Source organism: Rhinoraja longicauda, chromosome 21, assembly GCF_053455715.1.
Source record: "Rhinoraja longicauda isolate Sanriku21f chromosome 21, sRhiLon1.1, whole genome shotgun sequence".
In the NCBI taxonomy this organism is placed as follows: Eukaryota; Metazoa; Chordata; class Chondrichthyes; order Rajiformes; family Arhynchobatidae; genus Rhinoraja; species Rhinoraja longicauda.
In genome coordinates, this window is record NC_135973.1 from 25,590,539 (window position 1) to 25,618,470 (window position 27,932).

At 42.7% G+C, this 27,932-nt stretch overlaps 1 protein-coding gene across 1 annotated transcript; it reads right to left on the reverse strand.

Annotated features, from left to right (window-relative positions):
• Positions 1-10,444: 10,444 nt before the first annotated feature.
• On the reverse strand, positions 10,445-26,892 carry LOC144603777 (bifunctional apoptosis regulator-like). Its single transcript, XM_078417472.1, has 8 exons — positions 26,575-26,892; positions 20,969-21,297; positions 17,669-17,867; positions 15,355-15,521; positions 14,203-14,347; positions 12,698-12,874; positions 12,186-12,385; positions 10,445-11,548 (listed from the first exon to the last, which is right to left on the reverse strand). Exons 2-8 carry the CDS (start codon positions 21,244-21,246, stop codon positions 11,356-11,358), a joined length of 1,359 nt encoding a protein of 452 aa, XP_078273598.1. The 5' UTR covers positions 21,247-21,297; positions 26,575-26,892; the 3' UTR covers positions 10,445-11,355.
• Between the last annotated feature and the right edge of the window lie 1,040 nt (positions 26,893-27,932).

Here is a 27,932-nt window from a genome sequence, read left to right on the forward strand (position 1 = left end):
GTGTTAATGTACGGGGATCGCTGGGCGGCACGGACTTGGTGGGCCGAAAAGGCCTGTTTCCGGCTGTATATATATGATATGATATGATATGATAAAGGGGATTACAGAGGCATGAGGCAGGAGCTGGCCAGATTTGACTGGAAGGAGTCCCTAGCAGGGAAAACGGTGGAACAGCAATGGCAGGTATTCCTGGGAATAATGCAGAAGTCGCAGGATCAATTCATCCCAAAGAGGAGGAAAGATTCTAAGGGGAGTAAGAGGTACCCGTGGCTGACAAGGGAAGTCAAGGACAGCATAAAAATAAGAGAATAAGTATAACATAGCAAAGAAGAGCGGGAAGCCAGAGGATTGGGACTCTTAAAGAGCAACAGAAGATAACTAAAAAGGCAATACGGGGAGAAAAGATGAGGTACGAAGGTTACATAGAAACATAGAAAATAGGTGCAGGAGTAGGCCATTCGGCCCTTCGAGCCTGCACCGCCATTCAATATGATCATGGCTGATCATCCAGCTCAGTAACCTGTACCTGCCTTCTCTCCATACCCCCTGATCCCTTTAGCCACAAGGGCCACATCTAACTCCATCTTAAATATAGCCAATGAAATGGCCTCAACTACCTTCTGTATTCCACAGACTCGCCACTCTCTGTGTGAAGAAATGTTTTCTCATCTCGGTCCTAAAAGACTTCCCCCTTATCCTTAAGCTGTGACCCCTAGTTCTGGACTTCCCCAACATCGGGAACAATCTTCCCGCATCTAGCCTCTCCAACCCCTTAAGAATTTTATATGTTTCTATAAGATCCCCTCTCAGTCTTCTAAATTCCAGGGAGTATAAGCCTAGTCTACCCAGTCTTTCTTCATATGAAAGTCCTGCCATCCCAGGGATTAATCTGGTGAACCTTCTCTGTACTCCCTCTAAGGCTAGAATGTCTTTCCTCAGATTAGGAGACCAAAACTGTACACAATACTCCAGGTGCGGTCTCACCAAGGCCCTGTACAACTGCAACAGAACCTCCCCGCTCCTATACTCAAATCCTCTTGCTATGAATGCTAACACACCATTCGCTTTCTTCACTGCCTGCTGCACCTGCATGCTTGCTTTCAATGACTGGTGCACCATGACACCCAGGTCACGTTGCATCTCCCCTTTTCCTAATTGGCCACCATTCAGGTAATACTCTGCTTTCCTGTTCTTGCCGCCAAAGTGGATAACCACATTTATCCACATTATATTGCATCTGCCATGCATTTGCCCACTAGCCTAATCTATCCAAGTCACTCTGCAGCCTCCTAGCATCCTCCTCGCAGCTAACACTGCCACCCAGCTTCGTGTCATCCGCAAACTTAGAGATGTTGCATTCAATTCCCTCGTCCAAATCATTAATATATGTTGTAAATAACTGGGGTCCCAGCACTGAGCCTTGCGGTACCCCACTAGTCACTGCCTGCCATTCCGAAAAGGACCCGTTTATTCCTACTCTTTGTTTCCTGTCCGCCAACCAATTCTCTATCCACCTCAACACTGAACCCCCAATACCGTGTGCTTTAAGTTTGTACACCAATCTCCTATGTGGGACCTTGTCGAAGGCGTTCTGAAAGTCCAGATATAACACATCGACTGGTTCTCCCTTATTCACTCTACTAGTTACATCCTCGAAAAATTCTATAAGATTCGTCAGACATGATTTGCCTTTCATAAATCCATGCTGACTTTGTCCGATGATTTCACCACTTTCCAAATGTGATGCTATCACATCTTTAATAACTGACTAGCATTTTCCCCACTACCGATGTTAGGCTAACTGGTCTATAATTCCCCTTTTTCTCTCTCCCTCCCTTTTTAAAAGTGGGGTTACATTAGCTACCCTCCAGTCCTCAGGAACTACTCCAGAATCTAAAGAGTTTTGAAAAATTATCACTAATGCATCCACTATTTCTGGGGTAACTTCCTTAAGCACTCGGGGATGCAGCCTATCTGGCCCTGGGGATTTATCGGCCTTTAATCCATTTAATTTACCTAACACCACTTCCCGACTAACCTGGATTACCCTCAGTTCCTCCATCTCATTAGACCCCCGGTCCCCTGCTATTTCCGGCAGATTGTTTATGTCTTCCATTAGTGAAGACAGAACCAAAGTAGTTGTTCAATTGGTCTGCCATCTCCTTGTTCCCTATGATCAATTCACCTGTTTCCGACTGCAAGGGACCTACATTTGTCTTAACTAGTCTTTTTCTCTTCACATATCTATAAAAGCTTTTGCAGTCAGTTTTTATGTTCCCTGCCAGTTTTCTCTCATAATCTATTTTCCCTTTCCTAATTAAGCCCTTTGTCCTCCTCTGCTGGACTCTGAATTTCTCCCAGTCCTTTGGTATGCTACATTTTTTGGCTAATTGATATGCTTCATCTTTTGTTTTAAGCTGGCCAATAATAGAAAGGAGGATAGTAAAAGCTTCTTTAGGTATGTGAAGAGGAAAAAAATAGTCAAGGCAAATGCGGGTCCCTTGAAGACAGAAGCAAGGGAATTTATTACGGGGAATAAGGAAATGGCAGATGAGTTGAACTGGTACTTTGGATCTGACTTCACTAAGGAAGATACAAACAATCTCCCAGATGTTCTAGTGGCCAGAGATCCTAGGGTGACGGAGGAACTGAAGGAAATTCACATTAGGCAGGAAATGGTGTTGGGTAGACTGATGGGACTGAAGGCTGATAAATCCCCAGGGCCTGATGGTCTGCATCCCAGGGTACTTAAGGAGGTGGCTCTAGAAATCATGGACGCATTGGTGATCATTTTCCAATGTTCTATAGATTCAGGATCAGTTCCTGCGGATTAGAGGGTAGCTAATGTTATCCCACTTTTTAAGAAAGGAGGGAGAGAGAAAACAGGAAACTATAGACCAGTTAGTCTGACATCAGTGGTGGGGAAGATGCTGGAGTCAATTATAAAAGACGAAATTGCGGAGCATTTGGATAGCAGTAACAGAATCGTTCCGAGTCAGCATGGATTTACGAAGGGGAAATCATGCTTGACTAATCTTCTGGAATTTTTTGAGGATGTAACTAGGAAAATGGACAGGGGAGAGCCAGTGGATGTAGTGTACCTTGACTTTCAGAAAGCCTTCGACAAGGTCCCACATAGGAGATTAGTGTGCAAAATTAGAGCACATGGTATTGGGGGTAGGGCACTGACATGGATAGAAAATTGGTTGGCAGACAGAAAGCAAAGAGTGGGGATAAATGGGTCCCTTTCAGAATGGCAGGCAGTGACTAGTGTACCACAAGGCTCGGTGCTGGGACCGCAGCTATTTACAATATACATTAATGACTTGGATGAAGGGATTAAAAATAACATTAGCAAATTTGCAGATGCAACAAAGCTGGAGGGCAGTGAACTGTAAGGAAGATGCTATGAGGTTGCAGGGTGACTTGGACAGTCTGTGTGAGTGGGCGGATGCATGGCAGATGCAGTTTAATGTGGATAAGTGTGAGGTTATCCACTTTGGTGGTAAGAATAGGAAGGCAGATTATTATCTGAATGGTGTCAAGTTAGGAAAAGGGGACATACCACAAGATCTGGGTGTCCTAGTGCATCAGTCACTGAAAGGAAGCATGCAGGTACAGCAGGCAGTGAAGAAAGCCAATGGAATGTTGGCCTTCATAACAAGAGGAGTTGAGTATAGGAGCAAAGAGGTCCTTCTACAGTTGTACAGGGCCCCAGTGAGACCGCACCTGGAGTACTGTGTGCAGTTTTGGTCTCCAAATTTGAGGAAGGATATTCTTGCTATTGAGGGCGTGCAGCGAAGGTTTACTAGGTTAATTCCCGGAATAGCGGGACTGTCGTATGTTGAAAGACTGGAGCAACTAGGCTTATATACACTGGAATTAAGAAGGATGAGAGGAGATCTTATTGAAACACAGAACATTATTAAGGGGTTGGACACGTTAGAGGCAGGAAACATGTTCCCAATGTTGGGGGAGTCCAGAACCAGGGGCCACAGTTTAAGAATAAGGGGTAGGCCATTTAGAAGAGATGAGGAAAAGCTTTTTCAGTCAGAGAGTTGTAAATCTGTGGAATTCTCTGCCTCAGAAGGCAGTGGAGGTCAGTTCTCTGAATGCTTTCAAGAGAGAGCTAGATAGAGCTCTTAAGGATAGCGGAGTCAGGGGGTATGGGGAGAAGGCAGGAACGGGGTACTGATTGAGAATGATCAGCCATGATCACATTGAATGGTGGTGCTGGCTCGAAGGGCCGAACGGCCTCCTCCTGCACCTATTGTCTATTGTCTAAAAACAGATTGTCATTATTCCTGTTATATTCTTTTACAATGGATAACAGTTGAACAGTTGTGTTCAGGACATTGTAAGCAGTACTAGTGACCTCAAAATTCCATCCGTTTCTGCTGTTTTCCCCGTCTCACTGGTGAACAGTGAAACTGCTCTCTCAGCAGTTGGTAAAATCTTAGTAAAGCCACTAAGTTTACACTGATGATTGCAAAACAAAAGGAATGTGAATTGATACATTAAATGCAAAGTGATTGTGACCAACTGCAATTGTCTTGGGAGGTTTGGGTAAACCCATGATAGGGAGTGTGCCCTTGCCCACAATACCAATGGATTTTCCAATTTTGCAAGTCAGATGGTTAGGTTGCATTAACGCTGTATGATGAATGGTGCACTCAAGCATATTGAGAACATAGACTAACACAGTGCCCGTCATCATCAGCTTTCTATTGTATCCCATAGATCCCTGGTATTTTACAGCTCAGAAACAGACCATTTCAGACAACAGTCTGTGTTTTTAATCCCAGGAAACCTCCGCCCTTCCTGCTTTATTTAACCCCAGTAGTATGTCCTTTTAATCCTTTCTCTCCATTATATTCGTTACTAGCTTCTAAATGGGCATGTGCACTTTGTCTCAGCCTTTCTACTCTATGAAAAAATGCATTTCTCCTGAACTCTTTACTAGATTTATTGGTGATTATCTTTTATTTATCAGCCTTGGTGCTGGATATTTTGCCACTTGGAAACTGCTCTACAAAAACACAAAGAAAATTGATTTAGTATATGAGCGAGAATTATGGAGTCATAGAAACATAGAAGAAACATAGAAAAATAAGTGAAGGAGTAGGACATTCGGCCCTTCGAGCCAGCACTGCCATTCAATATGATCATGACTGATCATGTAAAACAGTACCCTGTTCCTGCTTTCTCCCCATATCCCTTGATTCTTTTAGCCTTAAGAGCTAAATCTAACTCTCTCTTGAAAACATCCAGTGAATTGGCCTCCACTGCCTTCTGTGCCAGAGAATTCCAGATTCACAACTCTGGGTGAAAAGGTTTTTCCTCATCTCAGTCCTAAGTGGCCTACCCCTTATTCATAGAGCTGTACAGCAAGGAATGGATTTTAAAGTTTTATTCAAAATTAAAATTCAAAATTATTTGGGTGGCTCAGCTGATGGAGCTGCATTTAAATCCAGCATTTTGTGTCTATCTTCAGTATATAGACAATAGGTGCAGGAGGAGGCCATTCGGCCCTTTGAGCCAGCACCAACATTCAATGTGATCATGGCTGATCATTCTCAATCAGTACCCCGTTCCTGCCTTCTCCCCATACCCCCTGACTCCGCTATCCTTAAGAGCTCTATCCAGCTCTCTCTTGAATGCATTCAGAGAATTGGCCTCCATTGCCTTCTGAGGCAGAGAATTGCACAAATTCACAACTCTCTGACTGAAAAACTTTTTCCTCATCTCAGTTCTAAATGGCCTACCCCTTATTCTTAAACTGTGGCCCCTTGTTCTGGACTCCCCCAACATTTGGAACATGTTTCCTGCCTCTAACGTGTCCAACCCCTTAATAATCTTATACGGTTCAATAAGAACTCCTCTCATCCTTCTAAATTCCATTGTATACAAGCCTAGTCGCTCCAGTCTTTCAACATATGATAGTCCCGCCATTCCGGGAATTAACCTAGTAAACCTACCCTGCACGCCCTCAATAGCAAGAATATCCTTGGAGACCAAAACTGCACACAGTACTCCAGGTGCGGTCTCACTAGGGCCCTGTACAACTGCAGAAGGACCTCTTTGCTCCTATACTCAACTCCTCTTGTTATGAAGGCCAACATTCCATTGGCTTTCTTCACTGCCTGCTGTACCTGCATGTTTCCTTTCAGTGACTGATGCACTAGGACACCCAGATCTCGTTGTACGTCCCCTGTTCCTAACTTGACACCATTCAGATAATACTCTGCCTTCCTATTCTTACCACCAAAGTGGATAACCTCACACTTATCCACTTTAAACTGCATCTGCCATGCATCCGCCCACTCACACAACCTGTCCAAGTCACCCTGCAACCTCATAGCATCTTCCTCACAGTTCACACTACCACCCAGCTTTGTATCATCTGCAAATTTGCAAATGGTACTTTTAATCCCTTCATCCAAGTCATTAATGTATATTGTAAATAGCTGCGGTCCCAGCACCGAGCCTTGCGGTACCCCACTAGTTACTGCCTGCCATTCTGAAAGGGACCCATTTATCCCCACTCTTTGCTTTCTGTCTGTCAACCAATTTTCTATCCATGTCAGTACCCTACCTCCAATACCATGTGCTCTAATTTTGCCCACTAATCTCCTATAAACCAGCATCTTCAGTTCCTTCTTACCCATATTATTTAGTTTAGAAATACAGCATGGAAACAGGTTCTTCGGCCCACCAAGTCCACACCCACTACCGATTACCTATTCACACCAGTTTCTTAAATATACTTGGACTATCTCCGACATCTCCCTACCGTTTCTGGACCTCACCATCTCCATCACAGGAGACAGACTAGTTACTGACATCTACTACAAACCCACTGACTCCCACAGCTATCTGGACTACACCTCTTCCCACTCTGACTCCTGCAAAACGTCTATCCCCTACTCCTAATTCCTCCGTCTACGCCGCATCTGCGCCCGGGATGAGGTGCTCCACACTTGGGCATCAGAGATGTCCTCATTCTTCAGGAAATGGGGCTTCCCCTTTCCCATTATAGATGAGGCTCTCACTAGGGCCTCTTCTACATCCCGCAGCTCCGCTCTTGCTCCCCCTCGTAACAAGGACAGAATCCCCCTCGTTCTCACCTCCCACCCCACCAGCCAACGTATCCAACAAATCATCCTCCAACATTTCCGTCACCTCCAACGGGACCCCACTACTGGCCACATCTTCCCATCTCCTCCCCTTTCTGCGTTCCGCAGAGACCGTTCTCTCCGTAACTCCCTGGTCCACTCGTCCCTTCCTACCCAAACCACCCCCTCCCTGGGCACATTCCCCTGCAACCGCAGGAGATGCAACACCTGTTCCTTTACCTCCCCCCACAACTCCATCCAAGGACCCAAACAGTCTTTCCAGGTGAGACAGAGGTTCTCCCTGCACCTCTTCCAACCTCATCTATTGTATCTGCTGCTCCAGATGTCAATTTCTCTACATCAGCGAGACCAAACGCAATTTCTCTACATCGGCGATCGTTTCACTCAACACCTTCGCTCAGTCCGCTTTAACCAACCTGATCTCCCGGTGGCTGAGCACTTCCCCTCCCACTCCCAGTCTGACCTTTCTGTCATGGGCCTCCTTCAGTGCCATAGTGAGGCCCACCGGAAATTGGAAGAGCAGCACCTCGTATTTCGCTTGGGCAGCTTGCAGCCCAACGGTATGAACATTGACTTCTCCAGCTTTAGATAGTTCCTCTGTCTCTCTCTTTTTCCCCCTCCCCCCCCCCCCTTCCCAGTTCTCCCAGTCTTCCTGTCTCCACCTATATCCTTTCTTTGTCCCGCTCACCTGACATCAGTCTGAAGAAGGATCTCGACCCGAAACGTCACCCATTCCCTCTCTCCGAGATGCTGCCTGACCTGCTGAGTTACTCCAGCATTTTGTGAGACCTTCGTGTCGCACCAGTTTCATGTTATTCCACTTTCTCAATGACTCCCTACACAATTGGCGCAATTTTACGGAAGCCATTCAAACCACAATCCTGCACGACCTCAAAGGAAACCCATGCGGTCACTGGGAGAACGTGCAAACTCCGCCCAGCCAGCACCCAAGGTTGGCATCAAACCCAGGATGCTGGCAATATGAGGCAGCAGCTCTACCGGCAAAACCACTGTGCCACCCCAATTATTTTAAATTTTAATGTTGAATAAAAGTTTAAAATCCATTCCTTCAAATATTTATCTCCAGGCTAAATATCATGGGATGAATAAGCTAAAGGGGAAACAAGTGTGGAAAAGGATTGCTCTGTGAGCCAGTAGAGTTGATGGACTGAATGGGTAAGGGTTGTAAGGTTTGCCATTGAATAAACAGTGTTCAATATGCCATTAACTCATTTGCTTTTAGAAAGGTGAGGAACTTTAGTCAGAGGGTAGTTAATCTGTGGAACTCATTGCCAGACGGCCGTGGAGGCCAAATCAGTGGATATTTTTAAGGCAGAGATAGACAAATTCTTGATTAGAATGGGTGTCAAGGGTTATGGGGAGAAGGCAGGAAAATTGGATTAGAAGGCAGGGATCTGAATGGTGGAGTAGACTCGCTGAGCCGAATGGTCTAATTCTCCTCCTATAATTTGTGGACTTGTGCACTCATTTGCCCAAACACTGCAAATGCTCCCCTCCTCCATAATCCTCCTTAAAGCCTCTCATCTTCCCCTCCACCCAACTGGAAAATGGCTCAAGATAAAAGGTTACTGTGTTCTACATGCCATTCTCTGCAAGATTCCAATGCATAACGTGCCATACATGCCTCTGCATTACTGAATGAATAATCAAGATTAAAAAAACCTGCTTTCAACTAGCTTTTCACTCCACCCCAGGTGCTGTAGAGTGAAGGAAGTTACTCAAAAAGGGTGCAAGTATAATTGTGATATGGCTCAATGACCTTCATAAAACAGTAAATATTAAAGCATTAATCAGATTTTTGCTTGTAAACATGATCTCTATAAAAATATGCCAGTATTCAGGACAAGCATTGCAACTTAAAGTGAGATAACAGAATGATGATGTTGTCAGGCAGAACAATAGCCCAGTACTTTCAGAGGAGGGGAATAAATAAAGAAAGTTGCAGGTCTCCAGTGATCAGAGTAGAATCCATTTATTCACAAAATGCTGGAGTAACTCAGCAGGTCAGGCAGCATCTCAGGAGAGAAGGAAAGGGCAACTTTTCGGGTCGAGACCCTTCTTCAGACTGATGTCAGGGGGGCGGGACAAAGGAAGGATATAGGTGGAGACAGGAAGATAGAGGGAGATCTGGGAGGGGAAGAGAGGGACAGAGGAACTATCTAAAGTTGGAGAAGTCAATGTTCATACCACTGGGCTGCAAGCTGCCCAGGCTCATACCACTGTATGAGTAGAATCCATGGCAAGACATGGAATTTAAGGTCAAATATAAGTGTCGGTGATATTTAAGTACTGACAATATATTGCAAAGCATAACTGCCACATATCCCAGATAATTTCTAATGATAAATGGGCAGCACTTAATCATTGTATCAAAAAACCTCACTTGCTCAGCATTTGGTTAAGATTCTGCTGGGAACAAGAATATATTACGCAACATAGCTGGTAGAGCTCCTACCTCATACCACCAGAGAACCAGGTTCAATCCTGGCCTCGGGTGCTGCCTGTGTGGAGTTTGCACGTTCTCCCAATGACTGTGGGGGTTTCCTCCCACATCCCAAAGATATTTTGGATTTGTAGGTTAATTGGCTTCTAAAATTGCTCCTAATCTGCTGGGAGTGGATGAGAAAGTGGGATAACAGAATTAGTGTGAATGGATGAATGACGGTGACCATGGTCTCAGTGGCCTAAAGTGCCTGTTTCCTGGCTGTATCTCTAAAATTAAACATCTCTAAAACAAATAGGAATCTGAGGGGTAACTTTTTCTTTTACACACAAAGGGTGGTAAGTGAATGGAACGAGCTGCTGGAGGTGGTGGTAGCGGCAGGTACGATCGCAACATTTAAGTAACATTTGGACAGGTACATGGATAGGACAGGTTTAAGAGGTATAGGCCAAACATTGGCAGGTGGGACTATTGTAGATAGGGCATGTTGGTCGTTGTGGCCAAGTTGGGCCAAAGGGCCTGTTTCCATGCTGTATGACAATCTGTGGTATCCGTAAATAGTCTGTGTGGCAATATTTGCTAAAATAGAAATTTTAGTTGCATCAGGTAAGTATATCGCTACAAATTAAGTTAATTGTCACCTCAAGATATACCTCAACAAAGGGAAGAGCATATAAAAAATGTGACTGTTGGACTTTCTGGGTAAAAGGTCAGTGTCGGGATTACTGTGCAAGATCTGACATGACAACACATCTCACACCATTCACATTCTGCAATGGCTTTGTGGAGTTTGGAAAGCCGTCATTGATCAACAGCAACTCCAATTTATTGCTGAGCAGGCAGTTTACAGATTTAAATGGAAAGCAGAAAAATAATGAACTTCCCCTTTGACATGACATTGAATATCAAGCACATTGTTCATTTACTCAACCTGGAGTGAAAAGTCAACTTATCTAATCATAGCTGAAGAAATTGACTTAAACGTGAATTTTGAACATCACTTGTACTTCATAAAACAACCATAATATAAAAACTCAATTTAATCTGTTTTTGGTAGCTGATGGATTCATCAGTGGAAGAAACAAGATTGTGGATCACCATTCACATTTCAGGCAGTTATTTCACATTAACAATATGCTATTCCAGTATGATTAACAATAAAAGAAATGCAAAAATAGAGTTTATTCAGCAAAAATGATTACAAAAATTCACAGATTTCTTGTACAATTTCAAAAATTCGAATCAACTGTAAATAAATTATAAGGGCAGGCACCAAAATATCAGCTGTAACATTCCCCCTTTCCACACTGGATTGTAATACATGATGTACCTATAGCCCTTGAAAGACAAGAAAATTAGTGTGACCTGGCACATATGGTTTTGTAGAATCACGAAATTATCACCGAATTACAGATGAAAAAGCAATTACACGTGCAAGTTTGCAAGGAAAAAAATTGAGAAATGTACAAGTTAAAAATATATGCAAATTGGTACTTAAAGCCAATGTGCTAATTGCAGCAAGGAGCAGTAAACACAGAATACGAATCCACTCATCGTTAAATGGAGCAAATGGTTTCGTTTCTTCACATAGATTGACTATTTTGATTCTTCAAACTACAATTATAGTTGTTTCTGACCACTTTGCTGCAGCATCTGGCTGCAAGCTATGGAAACGTGTATTTACAAATTTAAACATTATTAATACCAGAACTGTAATAGGCTGCTTTGAGAATGTAACGTGACAGCACATCTCGATCACAAGTGTTCAGTTTCTAGGCGGCGCACTTCCTTGACCACCAGGTCGATATTTATGATGGGATTGAAGTACAATGCCCAGTAAAATAAACAGTCACAAACAAACTGAGGGATTATCGGCCACAAAATCGCTACAAGGAGTCCTTGGCTTGATACTTTCCAAAAATGGCTCCACATTTTCTGAGGGATGGTCCTAAAAAAGAACATTTCAAATTATTCTCACATTTCATGGGCAATTGTTAGAATACTTCAAGGTTTAAAATATATTGCAAAATTGGCAGATTTGGTGTTGGATTTGTAGCTCAGCTCAAAAGATTAAACAGAACTGTAAAAGCCACAAATTGCAACAGTTTGGCACAGCACAGTGGCTCAGCTGCTGCCATAATGCGCCAGATACCCAGGTTCAATCCCAATTACGGGCACTGTATGTTCTCACTCTGACCGCATCGGTTTTCTCTAGGTGCTCTGGTTACTTCCCACACCCCAAAGATGTACAGGTTTTTATACTAATTGGCTTCTGTAAGTTGTCCCGTGTAGGATAATGCTAGTATCATTGGTCGGCGTGGACTCGGTGGACCGAATTTGCCCCCTGCAGCCGGGTCCCTATCAATGCAAGTGAAAACGTGGCATACCAGTTCACGTAACATCCGTAATTATTTTTAAATTTCTTTATTAGAATCAGTGCAAACACAAAGCAAACTATATTCAATAGATTAATATCGCGACCAACTGCCCCTCCAAGGGTGTTGGAAAATCGGTGGTGGATCTGTATTTTGGTCTACTAATTCCACACAAAGTTTGGTTGTGTATTCAAAGTACGGAAGAGTTACCTGAGTCCTCCTCTTGACCAAAGTCTCCAGAATGCAAAACCTTCCAGAACGGACAGAAGCACTCCGTTGAAAATTATAAAACACGCTGTCCAGTAGTGCATGTCCATCCAATCCCAAGCAAACTCAACGATCAACTGATACGGTATAAGGAGGTATTTCACAAGGAACTCAGTCCACTGCTTCAAGCTGATGTCATCAGACTTTAGAGAGAAAAAGCATCAAAGTTATTGCACAAATAAGTCATCAATCCAGACATCATTCCTCAAGGAAATTGTATCTCCAAAAAATAGGTTAACAAAAAACAGCTAACAGTAGATGCAATCATCGTGTAGAGAAGCAAAAGGAAACAGCTTACAAGATTCAGATGACAGGCAAAAAGTTTATGTTTTTGATCGGTTTCAGTGTACTAATCTTGAATGTATAATGTACAGTTGAAAACATTAAGCAATCTAGCATGTTCATTTAACAGATTTTCTTAACAAATTATATCACTTCAGTAACAAAATGCTTACCCAGTACTTGCGAAAAATATCTGCATCCTCTGTCATGTCAATCTTCTTGGGAGAAATGGTGTGGATAAGGGGCAGAAATATTTCTGAGTAATCAAACAAATAGAGGTACAGCATTGTCAGCCGTGGGGAGCTCTTTAGTGCATACAACAGGAACAGCGACTTGCCAACGTGCATTGCCTGAAGAGAGATTTGTAGTCCATATCAAGCAAAGCAAAAAATTATTGACTCGATTTTAGATAATTAAAACTATATATTTGTTAAATTGCAATATGCATCTCAAAAATATGAAATCATTATATTAACTGAACTGAACAGAGGTTACACATCGCCGAAACTCCATATAGCATAGTTTTAGAGATACAGCGTGGAAACATGCCCTTTGGCCCACTGAGTGGGAGTGGTGCCTAACGGCTGCGGGCTCGCTGGCAGTCTGTTGTCTTTTTTCCCTTTTGTTTGTGTATTGGTGTTGGGGTGGTTTTTTTTGTTTTTGTTTTTGGCTGTGTATGTGTGGGGGGTGTGGGGTGGGGGAAACATTTCTTTTTTTAGGTCGGGGTGAGGCTCAGCCGCGAGGCCTTCCATCGCCCGACGCGGCTCGGCTGCGGGACTTAACATCGCCCGGGGCGGCTTGACCGCGGGGCCTTCCATCGCCCGGTGCGGCTCGGCCGCGGGGCCTTCAATCGCCCGGTACAGCCGCGGGACGTTTCATTGCCCGGTGCGGCTCGGCCGCGGGGACTTCCATCCCCTTGCGGGGGCTGTGCGAGTCGGTCGCCTCGGTAGGGGTCGAGCTGTCTGTCCGTGGGCATGGGGGAAGAGAGGGGAAGTTTTGTTGCCTTCCATCACAGTGAGGGGGTGTTTGGAGTCACTGTGATGGATGTTTGTGGTGGGGTCGTGTGTCTTGTGTTCTTTTTTTTGTGTTCTGTGACAGCTGGAAAATGTAATTTTGTTCGGTATCTCGGTATCGAATGACAATAAAAGAATACAATACAATACTGAGTCCATGCCGACCACCCCATATATGAACACTACCAATTTACAATTTTACCAAAAGCCAATTAACCTACAAACCTGTACATCTTTGGAGTGTGGAAGGAAACTGGAGCACCAGGAGATAACCCACACAATCACTGGGAGAGCGTACAAACTCCTTACAGACATCACCCATAGTCAGGATCGAACCCGGGTTTCTGGCGCTGTAAGGCAGCAACTCTACCGCTGTGCCAGTGTGCTGCACAGCTAATTTAGTCAGGCCACCGGCTAGTTTAGACTAACAAAATTGAATCCTTTGTCAATAAGGGACAAAGAAAACAAAAGGTACAATCCATTGCATCAGTTGGGGAAAGAACCCAGCATGCTGACCATTTCATTTTAAGGTATTTATTCACAAAATACTGGAGTAACTCAGCAGGTCAGGCAGCATCTCAGGAGAGAAGGAATGGGTGACGTTTCTGGTCGAGACCCTTCTTCAGAAGGGTCATTCTGAAAATTTCATTTTAGGAAACACTTACCTTGTATTCCCAAAGATTCTGGGGGGGTTTGACCCCAAGTGCTTTTACATTGTCCAATTCCATTAGAATAGCTTTCCTATGAAGTTCTCTCTCAATGTTGAAAGGAGGTTTTGAAAATTCATCTTCACCTAGAGTCAGCAATAGCCTAAAAATACATTTAATGGAAGACAGGTTGAAATAAAACATCTAGACTGGAGATTTCACTCTCATGTAAATGAAATGAAATGAAATGCCTTTAACATCTCTTTTGGAAAATCCAAGATGCTTTACAACCAAAGAATAATTCTTGAGTCAATTCAATATAACAATTGTCTTCAAAACTACCGCCTGTTAAGCTGCAATAGTTTATAATTAAAACTTGATAAATCTGTTATTATTGATTAAAATAAAATAAAATCCATTTAATCATTCAAATGTATCTTATTTTACATTCATTCAACTAGCTTATCATATTCAAGTTCCAACATTTTGCTGACAAAGTATCTTCTGAAAAACGCCAACATCAGAATAAATTGGAAACCAAACCAAGATTTAGATCGATAAAGCTTCCTACAATTGTTCTGTTCATGGTTTTACCATCTAGTGGGCAGCACAGTGGGATAGTTGGTAGAGTCGCTGCCTCACAGCACCCGATACCCGGATTCAATCCTGACCTCGGGTGCTGTCTGTGTGAAGTTTGCACATTTTCCCTGTGACTGTGTGGGTTTCCTCCGGGTGGGTTTGTTAGTTAATTGGCCTCTGTACAATACCCCTTAATTTCAGGGAGTGGGAAACATTGAACCAGTGTGAATGGGTGATCAATGGCGGCGTGGACTCGGTGGGCCAGTTTCCATGCTATATTCCCGAAAACTAAACTGAAGTTGCGACTGCAGTAAATCTCTTCAGTAGAGGAACTTCCCCATTTCCCCAACTTCCTCCTGTGAACCCCACTAAGAGATGAACAGACCACTGACTGGTATCAGGAGTGCTCACAATGCAAACTGAACAGGAAGTTGCATTTGAATTCTATGAAGTACATTGGATAAGAGAGATAGTATATGGTAGGAATGATAGGTCTGTAGAACAGTTCTAAATGTTACTTTCCAGAAGGAAGAAAGGACCAAGTCTCAATTGCACTAATGACCGCTGACAGCGAATGCAAATAAGCCTCACCTTCCATTGACTTCCTCCTCCACAAACCTGTCCTTGTAAACAGTAGCCCACTGACCCAACTGTTCCAACCAGACCGCCACTTCTTTTGCTGTCCATTTCATCACAGGTTTGTGTACAAGATGATCTTGTTCAGTTTCACGGCTCCAGAGATAAACTAGAAGTACCACCTGTAACAAGAAATAATCATTGCCGAGGATGTCGTGCCAGGGTACAAAAGTTTTTAAAAAACTGCATATGCTAGAAATCCCAAATAAAGGGGTTTTAGGTAAATGACAACTCCTACTCTCGACATAGACAAAACAAATATTAAACTTGTTATAATTTCATCCAAATTAAGGTAAATAACAAAATGTATTGTTAGGCCACAGATTTGCTGGAGCACAAACAATATCATTTTCATCTCCTCATCGAGGGGCCGAGTCATTAAATTAGTTTAGTTTAGAGATACAGTGCGGAAACAGGACCATCGGCCCAACGAGTCTGCACTGATCAGTAATCCCTACACACTAATACCCATGCAGGTCGTGGGGAGAACGTACAAACTGCTTACAGACAGCACCCGTGGTCAGAATCAAACCCGGGTTTCCGGCGTTGTAAGGCAGAAACGCTACCACTATGCTAACGCACACTTTCAACGCAAGTGAAAATGTTGCATATCAGTTCACATAGAATATGTAATCATTTTCAAATCTCTTTATTAGAATCAATACAGACACAAAGCTAACTATATTCAATCGATTAGGATGAAGATCACAGTCAAGGTTACTCAAGTGAAAGCTTGAAAGCTATTAATCAACTAAGGAATTAAAGTCTCTATGCACTAGTCCTTATTCATCTTTTTTGCCAGAGGCTGCTAGGTGAATTAACAATCTACTTTAAAAACAAAATGGCATTGATGGTGGTAATCAGATGGATATAAATAAAGACAGCAATTCATGGGAAGAGAAAAACATTTCACTGGACCTCTAAGCTGTACAAAGGCCAAAGTCTTGCATCATTTATTTGCCAATTCACATGTTGTTCTTTTAGCAAATGCTTTTATCCAAGTGTGAAATGGCCTAGTAACAAATTCAGTGAAGTTATTCATTCTTATTCACTTCTTCAGATGCTGGGCTTAAAGATATTTGCCAATATAGAGTCAGAGAGTGATACAGTGTGGAAACAGGCCCTTTGGCCCAACTCGCCCACACCGGCCTACAATTTCTCAGCTATAATGTCCCACTTGCCTGCGCTTGGCCCACATCCCTCCAAACCTGTCCAATCCATATACTTGTCTAATTGTTACTTAAACAACGGGATAGTCCCAGCCTCAACTACCTCCTCTGGCAGCTTGTTCCATACACCCTCCACCCTTTGTGTGAAAAAGTTACCCCTCGGATTCCTATTAAATCTTTTCCCCTTCACCTTGAACCTATGTCCTCTGGTCCTCGATTCCCCTTCTCTGGGTAAAAGACTCTGTGCATCTACCTGATCTATTCCTCTCATGAATTTGTATACCTCTATAAGATCTCCCCTCATCCTCCTGCACTCCATGGAATAGAGACCCAGCCTACTCAACCTCTCCCTATAGCTCACACCCACTAGTCCTGGCAACATCCTCGTAAATCTTTTCTGAACCCTTTCAAGCTTGACAATGTCTTTTCTATAACACGGTGCCCAGAACTGAACACAATATTCTAAATATTTATCACAGGCTTTGAAAAAAGTATTTTTACAGAAGCAAATATAAAAATACAGTTATGTAAATCAATTCTGACCAATTTTATAGCACTAAATTGTAATTGATCGAGCTTCTTACCAAATGACACAACAGTAAAAAGAGTTTAAAAAAATTGTCAAACAAGAAAAGTATTGGCAAAATGCTACAGAAAATTCCATTCATAAGTTCCAGGAGCAGAATTATGCCATTCGATCCATCAAGTCTACTCCGCCATTCAATCATGGCCGATCTATCTTTCCCTCTCAACCCCATTCTCCTGCTTAAGAAAGCTCTTACATAATATGGTCTAAATAGAATATTGTTAGCTAGTTAGGCTTATTATTATTTGTACTGAGGTACAATGAAAAAGTTTTGTTGCGTGCTAACCAGTATTCTCATGTTGCAGTAATTCTGGTAATCGCACACTGGCTTCGTAAAATGATTAAACTAGGTCATTCATTTAGAAAATGTGCGTTCAGGGCAATGATTACACTTACAATCAATGATCCACTTATGGGGAACATAAAGCTTTACAAGTATGTATACCTTGAGGGGCCAGATGACCTAACCTACCTCCTATTTCGTTATAAATGTGTTCCAAAAACATATACTCACTGCCACACAGGTTAAAGAAGTTAGTACTCCTGAGAAAAAGCCCCCGCCTCGTCGCCATTGCCCCGAATGGTTGACAACCCTTGTCTGCTCATTGCCAAATTTCTCGAAAGCCAAGGTGCTGTGTGAGATTTTTATGTCGTTCTGTGTCTCTACCCGTCGTCTGATGACATCATCAGGGAACAGCTTCTCAACTGCATCTCTGGAAAGAGACAACAACACAGCCAAAATGACAACTTGGAAACCTGTAAATTGGCTGTTTTATTTCTTTAAATGTATCCAAAGGGCTGGTAATGAAGCTGCAAATAGATACATCAAGAAATAGTCCAGCATTTATACAACTTAGACTACAATTATATACGGCATTTGAGGTGGCACAGCGGTAGAGTTGCTGCCATACAGCGCCAGAGACACGGGTTCGATCCTGACAACAGGTGCTGTCTGTACGGAGTTTGTACGTTCTCTCCATGGGTTTTCTCCAGGTGCTCCAGTTTTCTCCCACATTCCTCGTGTGGCGATCTTGATGGTGAGGATGAATGATTAGGGAGCGAAATGCAGTGTCAATTAAGAGGGCTGCTTCGCTTTCTCTGGTGTTAAGGCATCTAAATGTTGTTAGAATTACACCCAACCATGCAGGAGAACAGTATTTCTTTCAGATGCCTCACCTCCTCGCTATCCCAAGTCTTTCTGCAAGACACCCATCCAGTTTGACTCGTTTAGTTTTCGTTTGAGATACGGCAAGGAAACTGAGTCCATGCCAACCACTGATCAACCAATCACAGTAGTTCTATGTTATCCCATTTTCTCATCCACTCCGGACATACAAGGGCAATTTTACAGAGGCCAATTAACCTACAAACCCGCATGTCTTTGGGATGAGGGGAAACCAGGGCACCCGGAGGGAACTCATGCAGCCACAATGCAGTGCAAACTCCACAGACAGCACCCGAGGTCAGGATCAAACCCAGGGTCTCACGCGCTGAGACGCAGCAGCTCTACCAGCTGCGCCACTGTGCTGCATTATACCCACAATATTTTTTTATTTGCAGGTGGTCCAGCTAGTTTTCTGGTCAATGGTGATTCTCAAGAATAGGACATCCAGTGAATCTCAAGTGCAGATAAACTTAATCTCTATGGTTGAAGATGGTCATTTTTGGTGCAAATGTTATTTGCCAATCAGCTCATGCCTTAATGTGGTCTAGGTCATCATGCATGTGTGCATGGACTGCTTTATTTTCTGAGCGGCTGCAAATGGAATTACTTACTTTTCAATGTGTTCATCGTTACTTTTGATTTCCTGAAGGAGAAATGGTTGATGATGCAGCTGATGGTGGCTTGGCCTCGAGCACTGCCAGAAGGAATGGATGAAACTATGTCCTGGGGCTGAGATGATTTATCTCCAACCATCATCGTTCACACGAGACTGGCCAGGATAGAACATTCCCCTTGAATTCCACTGACTGTAGTTTTTAATCATGAAGTCTCAATACCACATTCAAACAACAGGCACATTTTTTAGTTTGGTTTAGAGATACAGTGCAGAAACAGACCCTTTGGCCCACTAAGTCTGCGCTGACCAGCAATCCCCGCATACCAACACTATTCTACACACAACAGGGACAATTTACAATTTTACCAAGCCAATTAACCTACAAACCTGCACGTCTTTGGAGTCTGGGAGGAAACTGGAGAAAACCCACGCAGCTAACCAAGGAATGTACGTATTCCGTACAGACAGAACTCGTAGTCAGGATCGAACCCGGGTCTCTGGCGATATAAGGCAGAAACTCTATCGCTGCGCCACCGATGTCAAGGGTAGTTTAGAATTCCGCTATTGTGTTCATGCATGGATCAAAGATCTTTTGCAGGTGGTGATATGCAAAATGAGTTACCGGCGAGAGGATTTTTGTTACGTTCCACTTGATAATATTTTGGTTCGCACATCCCATTACCTTGTTCAAGAGAGACATTAGACTTAAAGGGCGGTACTTTAGCTGGACTGTCCTACTTTTTATGGACGAGACATGCCAGGGCAATTTGCACTTTATTGGGTCGATGCCAATATTCAAGTTGTACTGAGAAAATTGGTTTAATCTGGAGTCTTTAGCATTACAATCAACATTTCTGGGTAAGATACGTCAAATTGGCTGGACCCCGTTCTATGTGATTGTAATTATAAAGGAAAAAGCCCAAATAGATCTATTTAGCTTAGTTTAGTTTAGAGATACAGCACGGAAACAGGCCCTTCGGCCCACCGAGTCTGCACTGACCTGTGACCCCCCCCCTACATGAGCACTATCCTACATAATAGGGGCAATTTACAATTTTACCAAGCCAATTAACCTACAAACTTGTACGTCTTTGGAGTGTGGGAGGAAACTGGAGAAAACCCACACAGATCACGGGGAGAATGTATAAACTCCGTAGACAGCACCCGTAGTCATGATTGAACTCGGGCCTCTGGGGTTGTAAGGCAGCAACTCCACTGCCGCGCCATTGTGCCACCATGCCACCCGTATACGTATACAAACGAACAATAAATCCCATGGTGTTCAAGATGTGTAGGTCTCAAAAGGCTGGCAGGTTACTGTCAATGTTTTATCCCAAAGATGGCACTTCTTGGATTGTAGCATTCTTTCAGCAGAATTTTAAATTATTGCTCACTCAAGTGTCCAAAGTCTGACGTGAATCAGCAACCTTTGGGCTCAGTGCAAACTGTAGCAGCAACTGAGCCATAGCTGATATTTTAAAAATTAGATTAAAACTCAGCAAAATGAAAAAAAGGTATTTGTTCCAAAAACAGGCTTTTTAGTCTAATCAACCTGTGCCAGTATTTGCTCTCCACTCTTCCTTGGACAGAGGTGCAGAGTCACAATGAGACAAACCAGTAAGTGCAACTGCTGTTAATATTGTTATGGTTGAGTTAAAACTAAAACAATAACTTCAGTCAAACCAAATTTAACTTTGTTGAATAGTATTAGACATGCAAGCAAAAGATAGCTCATGGAAAAATAATGAACATTGGATGTTGCAATACGTCTGATGAAGGGTCTTGACCCAAAATGTCACCTATCCATGTTCTCTGCAGTTGCTGCCTAATCCGCTGAGGTACTCCAACACTGTCTTTTTTGGATATTGCTAATTCCATTCTGCTCTTCAACAAGCAAAGAATGACCAGAGAGAGACATTTCCTGTATTAAAATGCTCTCTTGCCTTTAATATTGATTAATTTATAATGATTTCAGCTTCTAAAAAAACATACTCTTCACGTGTAGGCCTCCTGCACATAAAATATAACTGTACCTTAAGACAATGTTGACTTTCGGAAATCCCTCCCATTTTTCTCTGCATTCTGGGCATTCCGTTTTCCTGGAAGCATCCCACCAAAGTGCCAAGCAATGTCGGCAGAAACTGTGGCCACAGTTCAAAGTAGTTGGGTTTACCAATATCTCATAGCAACAGTGACAGGAGAATTCATTGGCAGAGAGTTGATAGGATGGTTCTGTTAAGGTGTAGGGTTCCGACTCCTCGTACTTGTCCCTCCATTGATGCTCGTGACGGAATCCTGCATCACCCTCCATTCGCTTAGAACTGAGGCTTTGCAAACTTGATTTCCTTCCTTCTGCATAGGCCTGTAATTAAAAGTGTATTTGAATAGATCTTAAGTGCTTCATTCACATCACAGAGCTGTGACAGTCTGTTTCACTCTCAAACACTGCTCAAGTTTCCATACACATTAAAACAAGTGGAAAAAGGCCTCCGTGAATTGAGAGAGGCCAAGAGCCACAACCTTATAATTCTTGGGTACAACCAGCCCTTGCTTTTATTTTCACCCTTGCTGAAACAGTTAGGTACTTCCAGATCATGATTGAGGCTGGTTAATAGTGCAAGTTGATTTTTCCAATGCCCATATATTCCAACAAAAAAAATTACACAGCAATTGTCAAACCAGAGTAGCAAAAGCATCCAAATTCAAGTAGCTCTATGAAAGGTTCAAGGGATCAGATAATATGTGAGCTACACTAGTGCAAATATACACTGCTGGAGTATGGTAAAATACAGAACTCTTTATATTCTACAGGGAAGACAGTGCCACCCTACACTGCTCCAATTTATTTGTGACCATTCCACATTGCTTAAATAGAAACATAGAAAAATCTTTGAGTCAGCACTGCCATTCTATATGATCATGTATAAATTAGTACCCCGTTCCTGGTTCTCCCCACATCCCTTCATTCCTTTAGCCCCAAGAGCTAAATCTAACTCTCGAAAATATCCAGTGAATTGGCCTCCACAGCCTTCTGTGGCAGAGAATTCCATAGATTCACAACTCTCTGGGTAAAAAGGTTTTTCCTAATCTCAGTCCTAAATGGCCTACCCCTTATTCTTAAACTGTGACCCCTGGTCCTGGACTCCCATTTCTGGACCAAACGATACAATGCCCTTGAAAAGGTTGCTATGGAAATAAAATTGTCCAAACAACCCCTTGGAAGAGTCTAAATTGAGGTGTCAGAAGGTTTTGAGGTGGGGAACCAAGAACCAGAGGACATTGGTTTAAGGTGAGAGGCGAAAGATTTAATAGGAACCCGAGGGGCAACTTTTTCCACACAGAGGTTGGTGGGTATATGGAGCAAGCTGCCAGAGGAGGTAGTTGAGGCAGGTAACAAACAACATTTAAAAGACATTTGGCCAGGTACATGGATCGGAAAGATTTAGAGGCATATGGGCCAAATGAAGGCAGGTGAGACTAGTATAGATGGGGGCATCTTGGTCAGCATGGGCAAGTTGGGATGAAGGAACTGTTTCCATGCTGTATGATTCTATGACTCTATGAGATGCTCCATGACCCACTGAGTTACACCAGCACTTTGTCTTTTGCTGTAGATCCCAGCATCTGCAATCTCATGCTTCTGTGAATATATTATTCAGCATCAGTGCACCGTATGGACTTTACAAAATGTACTGCAACTACTTACTAAGGCTTCTCCAACTGAAACAAACAAAGCAAAACTTTACCACCTAAAAAAAACAAGGATCAATGGCACACAGAAATAGTACTTGTACTCGCTCCAAGTCACATTTCACCCTGATTTGGAAATATAGCGCTGTTATTTCTTTGTTATTAGATCAAAACCATAAAATTCTCTACCTAACAGTGCCGGTGAGAATATTTTTGTGGACTGCTCAAGATGTCAATTCAATGTACAAAGTTGTTTAAACAGAGTGAAGTATTTTAGAGACATACACCAATTTTGAAGTGTTTGATATATGTCTTAGCTTTAATATCATTGCTGTAATTGAAATTAAGAAAAAGTCTATATAAAGTGCATAAAACACAGATTAACTCTACATTAAGTTTAGTTTAAAATGATGCAAAGTTGAGAAGAAAGGTACGAGTCATATAAGTTAAAACAAGGTTTAATGCAAATAATGAGCTGAAACAAAATGATGTTTAAAACCTAAAGACATGTAAGCTACTTACTTCGACTCAAGTCTGTAGCGATATGTTGGAAATAGCCCGGGGCAGAGTAAGTACATGAAGTTTATCAAGATGGTGCTACGGAAGAGTTTTGGTACTTGAAACAAGTTGGGTCAGAATACTGATTAAGAAATAGAAAGAACAACGTACGGGTTGAAACATTCAAAAGGGAAATGATGCCAGAGCAGGCAACATTTGCGACAGAATTCCAGACAATTAGCACAATGGCTTCATTCGAGTAGTTGCTTGGACTTCAAGACAGTGAAGAAAGAGGATAAGGAATGGCTCCAACTGTAAGAGTTGTGACTGGTAATAAATAAAACATAATTTTTTTTTGGAAAAGAATAGGATGATCTGGAAATTAGTAGTTGGAATGCAAGTTCAAAGAGCTGAGGGTGAGAGAGAGAGCATGAGGAAGTATAACTCAAAAGAGAACCTACCATCAAGAGGATACAGCAAGAGGAAAATAGATTTTCACCACAGCTGCTCAGACTGGTCTAAGATTTTGAAGAACATACCATGTCCGTCATCTTTGTTAAGTATTGCTTCTTTGTATTAGATGCAACTATTTAATAAATCTATTCTGCTTGTAACTAATAAACCTGTACATAATGGTGTGTTGCTGACACAAACAGGTTCCCGAGTTAGGTTAGATTGAATACGAATTGACAATTTTCACATTACCACCGTCTTCAAGGCCAATTGTAAATAAGCAGTAAATACTGAAAGTGTAGGTAATCCTAACATCCCATGAATAAATCTTTTGTTAAACAATCAATCCTTCATGTTTAAACATATTTCCTTCAGACACCTTCACATAATACCCGTACATAATTCATCCCAACGAATCTCAATCTTTAATGACAAAAACAAACTTACAAAAACATAAAAAGAAAATTGGTGGTAAACATCCTGACTAAATTCATAGTTATGCTATTATTATTATTATTATGCGATAAATAATTTCGATAGAGCTACAAAAACATTTCATTTTAAATATACAACATTTTTGGCAGTTGTTTATGGATGAATTATTCTAAATCTTTCCTCAAAACATCAACATTGCATATTTTAGTTTTACTGTGAAGCAAGCTAATAAAGAAGGATTTTTTGTTCACAATGCATTATAAAATATGAACCCCTTTGGCACTAAGCTCACGAGTGCATCAAAATGTGTCAGACCTAAAAGCATAGAAGGGCATTCAACCTAGAGTCCATGTTAGTTCTTAGCATTCAGTCCTTGCTTGCACTTCCCAAAATAACCCAGCAAATCACTTTCCCCCAAATGGCTACCCCATTCCCTTTTGGTCAGATTAGACCAGCTATTTCTTGGCTCGTAAGAGTACAAGTAGTACAAAAGACTCAGAGCCATTTGACACATACACCCCACCATGCCTTCTCTGCCATTCTATTAGATTGTGGCAGATCTTTTACTGGCCTCTCTCTTGCACTAACCCCATATCTCTGAATTCCCTTACAAAAAAAACATCAACTATTTGTCCTGATACAATCAACTCAATGATATTGCCAAGAATGCTTTAGAGTTGTGGGCGCAGCCCAGTCCATCATAAAACAATCATTCCCTCCCCCTCCACTCCCATTGACTATGTATATTTCACACTGCCCCGTGTAAGCACCAACATTATCAAGGACCGTACAACCTGGTCACTCTCTTCTCCCCTCTTCCAAGGGACAGAAAGTACAAGAGCTTGAAAGCACATACTACTAGCTTCAAGACAGCTTCATCCTTGCTGTTATCGTAGTCTTGAACAGACCTTTCATATGCTTTGTTGCACCCCTTGTACTTTTGTAAAATCTGTATCTGTAACATTATATTCTGGATTCTGTTTATTTTCTCTTTTTGACTACCTGTTACACCTTTGTAATGGTATGGTTTGTCTGAATAGCATTTAAAACAAAGTTTTCCAATATCTGGTTAGACTAAAAAAGTGCTGGAGTAACTCAGCGGTTCAGGCAACATCCCTGGAGAGTATGGATAGGCAATGTTTCAGGTCCGCTTCGTTCAGAGATCTCTCAACCCGAAATGTCTCCTCCAGGGATGCTGCCCGACCCGTTGAGTTACTCTAACATTTTGGGTCTCCTTTTGTAAACCAGCATCTGCACTTCCTTGTATCCACAATCGGTTTAGGCTTATTATTGTTAAGTGTACTGAGGTGCAGTGAAAAACTTTGATTTAAATGCTATAAAATCAAATCAGATAATGCTCTACATAAATAGTCATTAAACTCTAATACAATAAATCAAGCACTGGGAAAGTTACAGAGTGCAGAATATAGTCCTTAGTATTGTAGAGCAACAGTTCCAGAGACAAAGTCCAACGTCCACAATGAGTTGGACTATACCCTAAGTGGGGGAAAAGACCGTTTGTGCAGAAGCAAGATAACAGAGGTGAATGTGTTCCTGAGTCTGGTGGTGTGCACTTTTAAGCTTCTGCCTGACAGGAGCAGAGAGAAAAAGGAATGACCCAGGATGGGAAAGGTCTTTGATTATGTTGGCTGCTTTCTCAAAGTAGTGTGGTGTAGATGGAGTGAATAGTGCGGAGTCTGGTCTGTGTGATGGACTGGGTTAGATCCACAACCCTCTAATAATAAACCCACAATCTAAAAATCAATCGGTCCTTCCTCAGTATGAGGCTCCACAGCCCTCTTTGGTAGTACAAAGGCTCACCACCCATTGGGTAAACATATTTTTTTCTTGTCTTAGATTGATTGATATCTTATTTGTGAGGCCATGAACCTTTCTTCTAGATATTCCAGTCACCTGTAATTACTCTGTGAAGTCCATAGGAATCTTGTATGTTGTCCAGAGATGCTGCCTGACTTACTGAGTTACTCCAACACTTTGTGTCTTTTTTTTGTAAACCAGCACCGGTTTTCTACAACAACCTTGTATGTTTCAACGAGACCATCCCATCTGAACTCTTAAGGAAATACAGACACAGTATACTTCATATCCCCTCACTGGGGAAGCACAATCAAGCTCGTGAAACTTTGTCAAGCAAGTATTTCCATTCTATGACCCAACCTTTGCACTATATTCCAGGGCCCGGCATAATTACAACAATTTATGTCTTTATATTTAAACCCAAGTCATAATTTTTCAATGACTACTCCCTTTATTGTGCACAGGAAACCATGCATTCTTTTACCCAGAGTCGAGGTAAAAGAATGCATGGTTTCCTGTGCACAATAAACTGTTTATAATTATAGCAAATCACTGTAACCAGGAACATATCTGCAGGATCATGCCGTTAAACAAGGCACATAAGAATTTAGGAAACCAGAAAACCTTACGTTTTCTGTATAAGAATTTCTGATTAAAAAAAAAGCTCAGGTATCAGGGCAAGAGAAAGCAGTCCCAGCAGTGGTTGGCCTGGCCCAGGGTAACGATGATTTTAAAGCTTGGGTACCTTTTCCGAAACAACTTCTCTTCCTCGCCGCACACCTCGCCCCAGTTCATCGTCCCGAGTCCGTCAGTGTGGCCGCCATTACTGCTGGCTCCCGGGAATCTCCCTGGCAACAGCCGCGTCACTGCCAGCCCGAACTCTCCGCCCATTGGCCCGCTGGCTTCCGGCGCGACCTATCGCACGCTGCGGCGGCGCCAGGACCGGCCATCCGAACACGTCATTCAGACGTAAGCCCCGCCCTCAGCTGGAGACGAGGAGCTATGGAGAGAGTTTCTTGCTCCACGGATCAGATTAGATCTCTGCTCAGTCCGCCTCAACCTACCTGATCTCCTGGTTGCTGGACACTAACTCCCCTCCCCTTCCCATTCCCACACTGACCTTTCTGTTATGGGCCTCCTCCAATGTCAGTGGAATTCTCTGCCACAGAACGCAGTGGAGGCCAATACACTGGATGTTTTCAAGAGAGATTTAGATTTAGCTCTTCGGACTAAAGGAATCAAGGGACATGGGGAGAAAGCAGGAACGGGGTACTGATTTTGGATGATCAGCCATCATCATGTTTTTGCCTATATTTCTCTGTAAAACCCTATTTTTCTATGTCAGACAGAGTGAGGCCCAGCGCAAATTGGAGGAACAGCACCTCAGATTTCGTTTGAGCAGCTTACCACCCCAGTGGTATGAATATTGACTTCTCTAACTTCAAGTAACCCTTGCTTTTCCTCTCTCTCCATCCCTCCCCCTTCTCATTTCTCTGACCAGTCTGACTGTCTCTGACTACATTTTATCTGTGTAGGAAAGAACTGCAGATGCTGGTTAAAATCGAAGGTAGACACAAAAAGCTGGAGTAACTCAGCGGGTCAGGCAGCATCTCTGGAGAGAAGGAATGGGTGATGTTTCGGGTCAAGACCCTTCTTCAGACTGATGTCAAGGGAGGGGGCAGGACAAAGATAGGGGGGAGGTAAAGCGGAAAGGGGGGAAGGGGGGAAGATGGGAAGATGTGGCCAATAGTGGTCACCTCCAACGGGATCCCACTACTGGCCACATCTGCTTTCCACAGAGACCGTTCCACCTGTTGCCATGGTGATGACTGGGTTCCACGTTGCTATGGTGATGACTGGGTTCCACATTGCTATGGTGATGACTGGGTTCCACCTAATACTATGGTGATGACTGGATTCCACCTATTGCTATGGTGATGACTGGGTTCCACCTGTTGCTATGGTGATGACTGGGTTCCACGTTGCTATGGTGATGACTGGGTTCCACTTGTTGCTATGGTGTTGACTGGGTCCCATCTATTGCTATGGTGATGACTGGGTTCCACCTGTTGCTGTGGTGATGACTGGGTTCCACCTGTTGCT

Excerpts from the sequence above, each read along its gene's own strand:
- LOC144603777 (XM_078417472.1), bottom strand. The coding sequence starts at position 21,246 with ATGGAGGGTGATGCAGGATTCCGTCACGAGCATCAATGGAGGGACAAG. Across the intron at positions 15,522-17,668 it reads CTTCTTTAACCTGTGTGGCA|GTGGTACTTCTAGTTTATCT; the intron begins GTGAGTATATGT and ends TTCTTGTTACAG. Across the intron at positions 12,875-14,202 it reads AGAATCTTTGGGAATACAAG|GCAATGCACGTTGGCAAGTC; the intron begins GTAAGTGTTTCC and ends ATCTCTCTTCAG.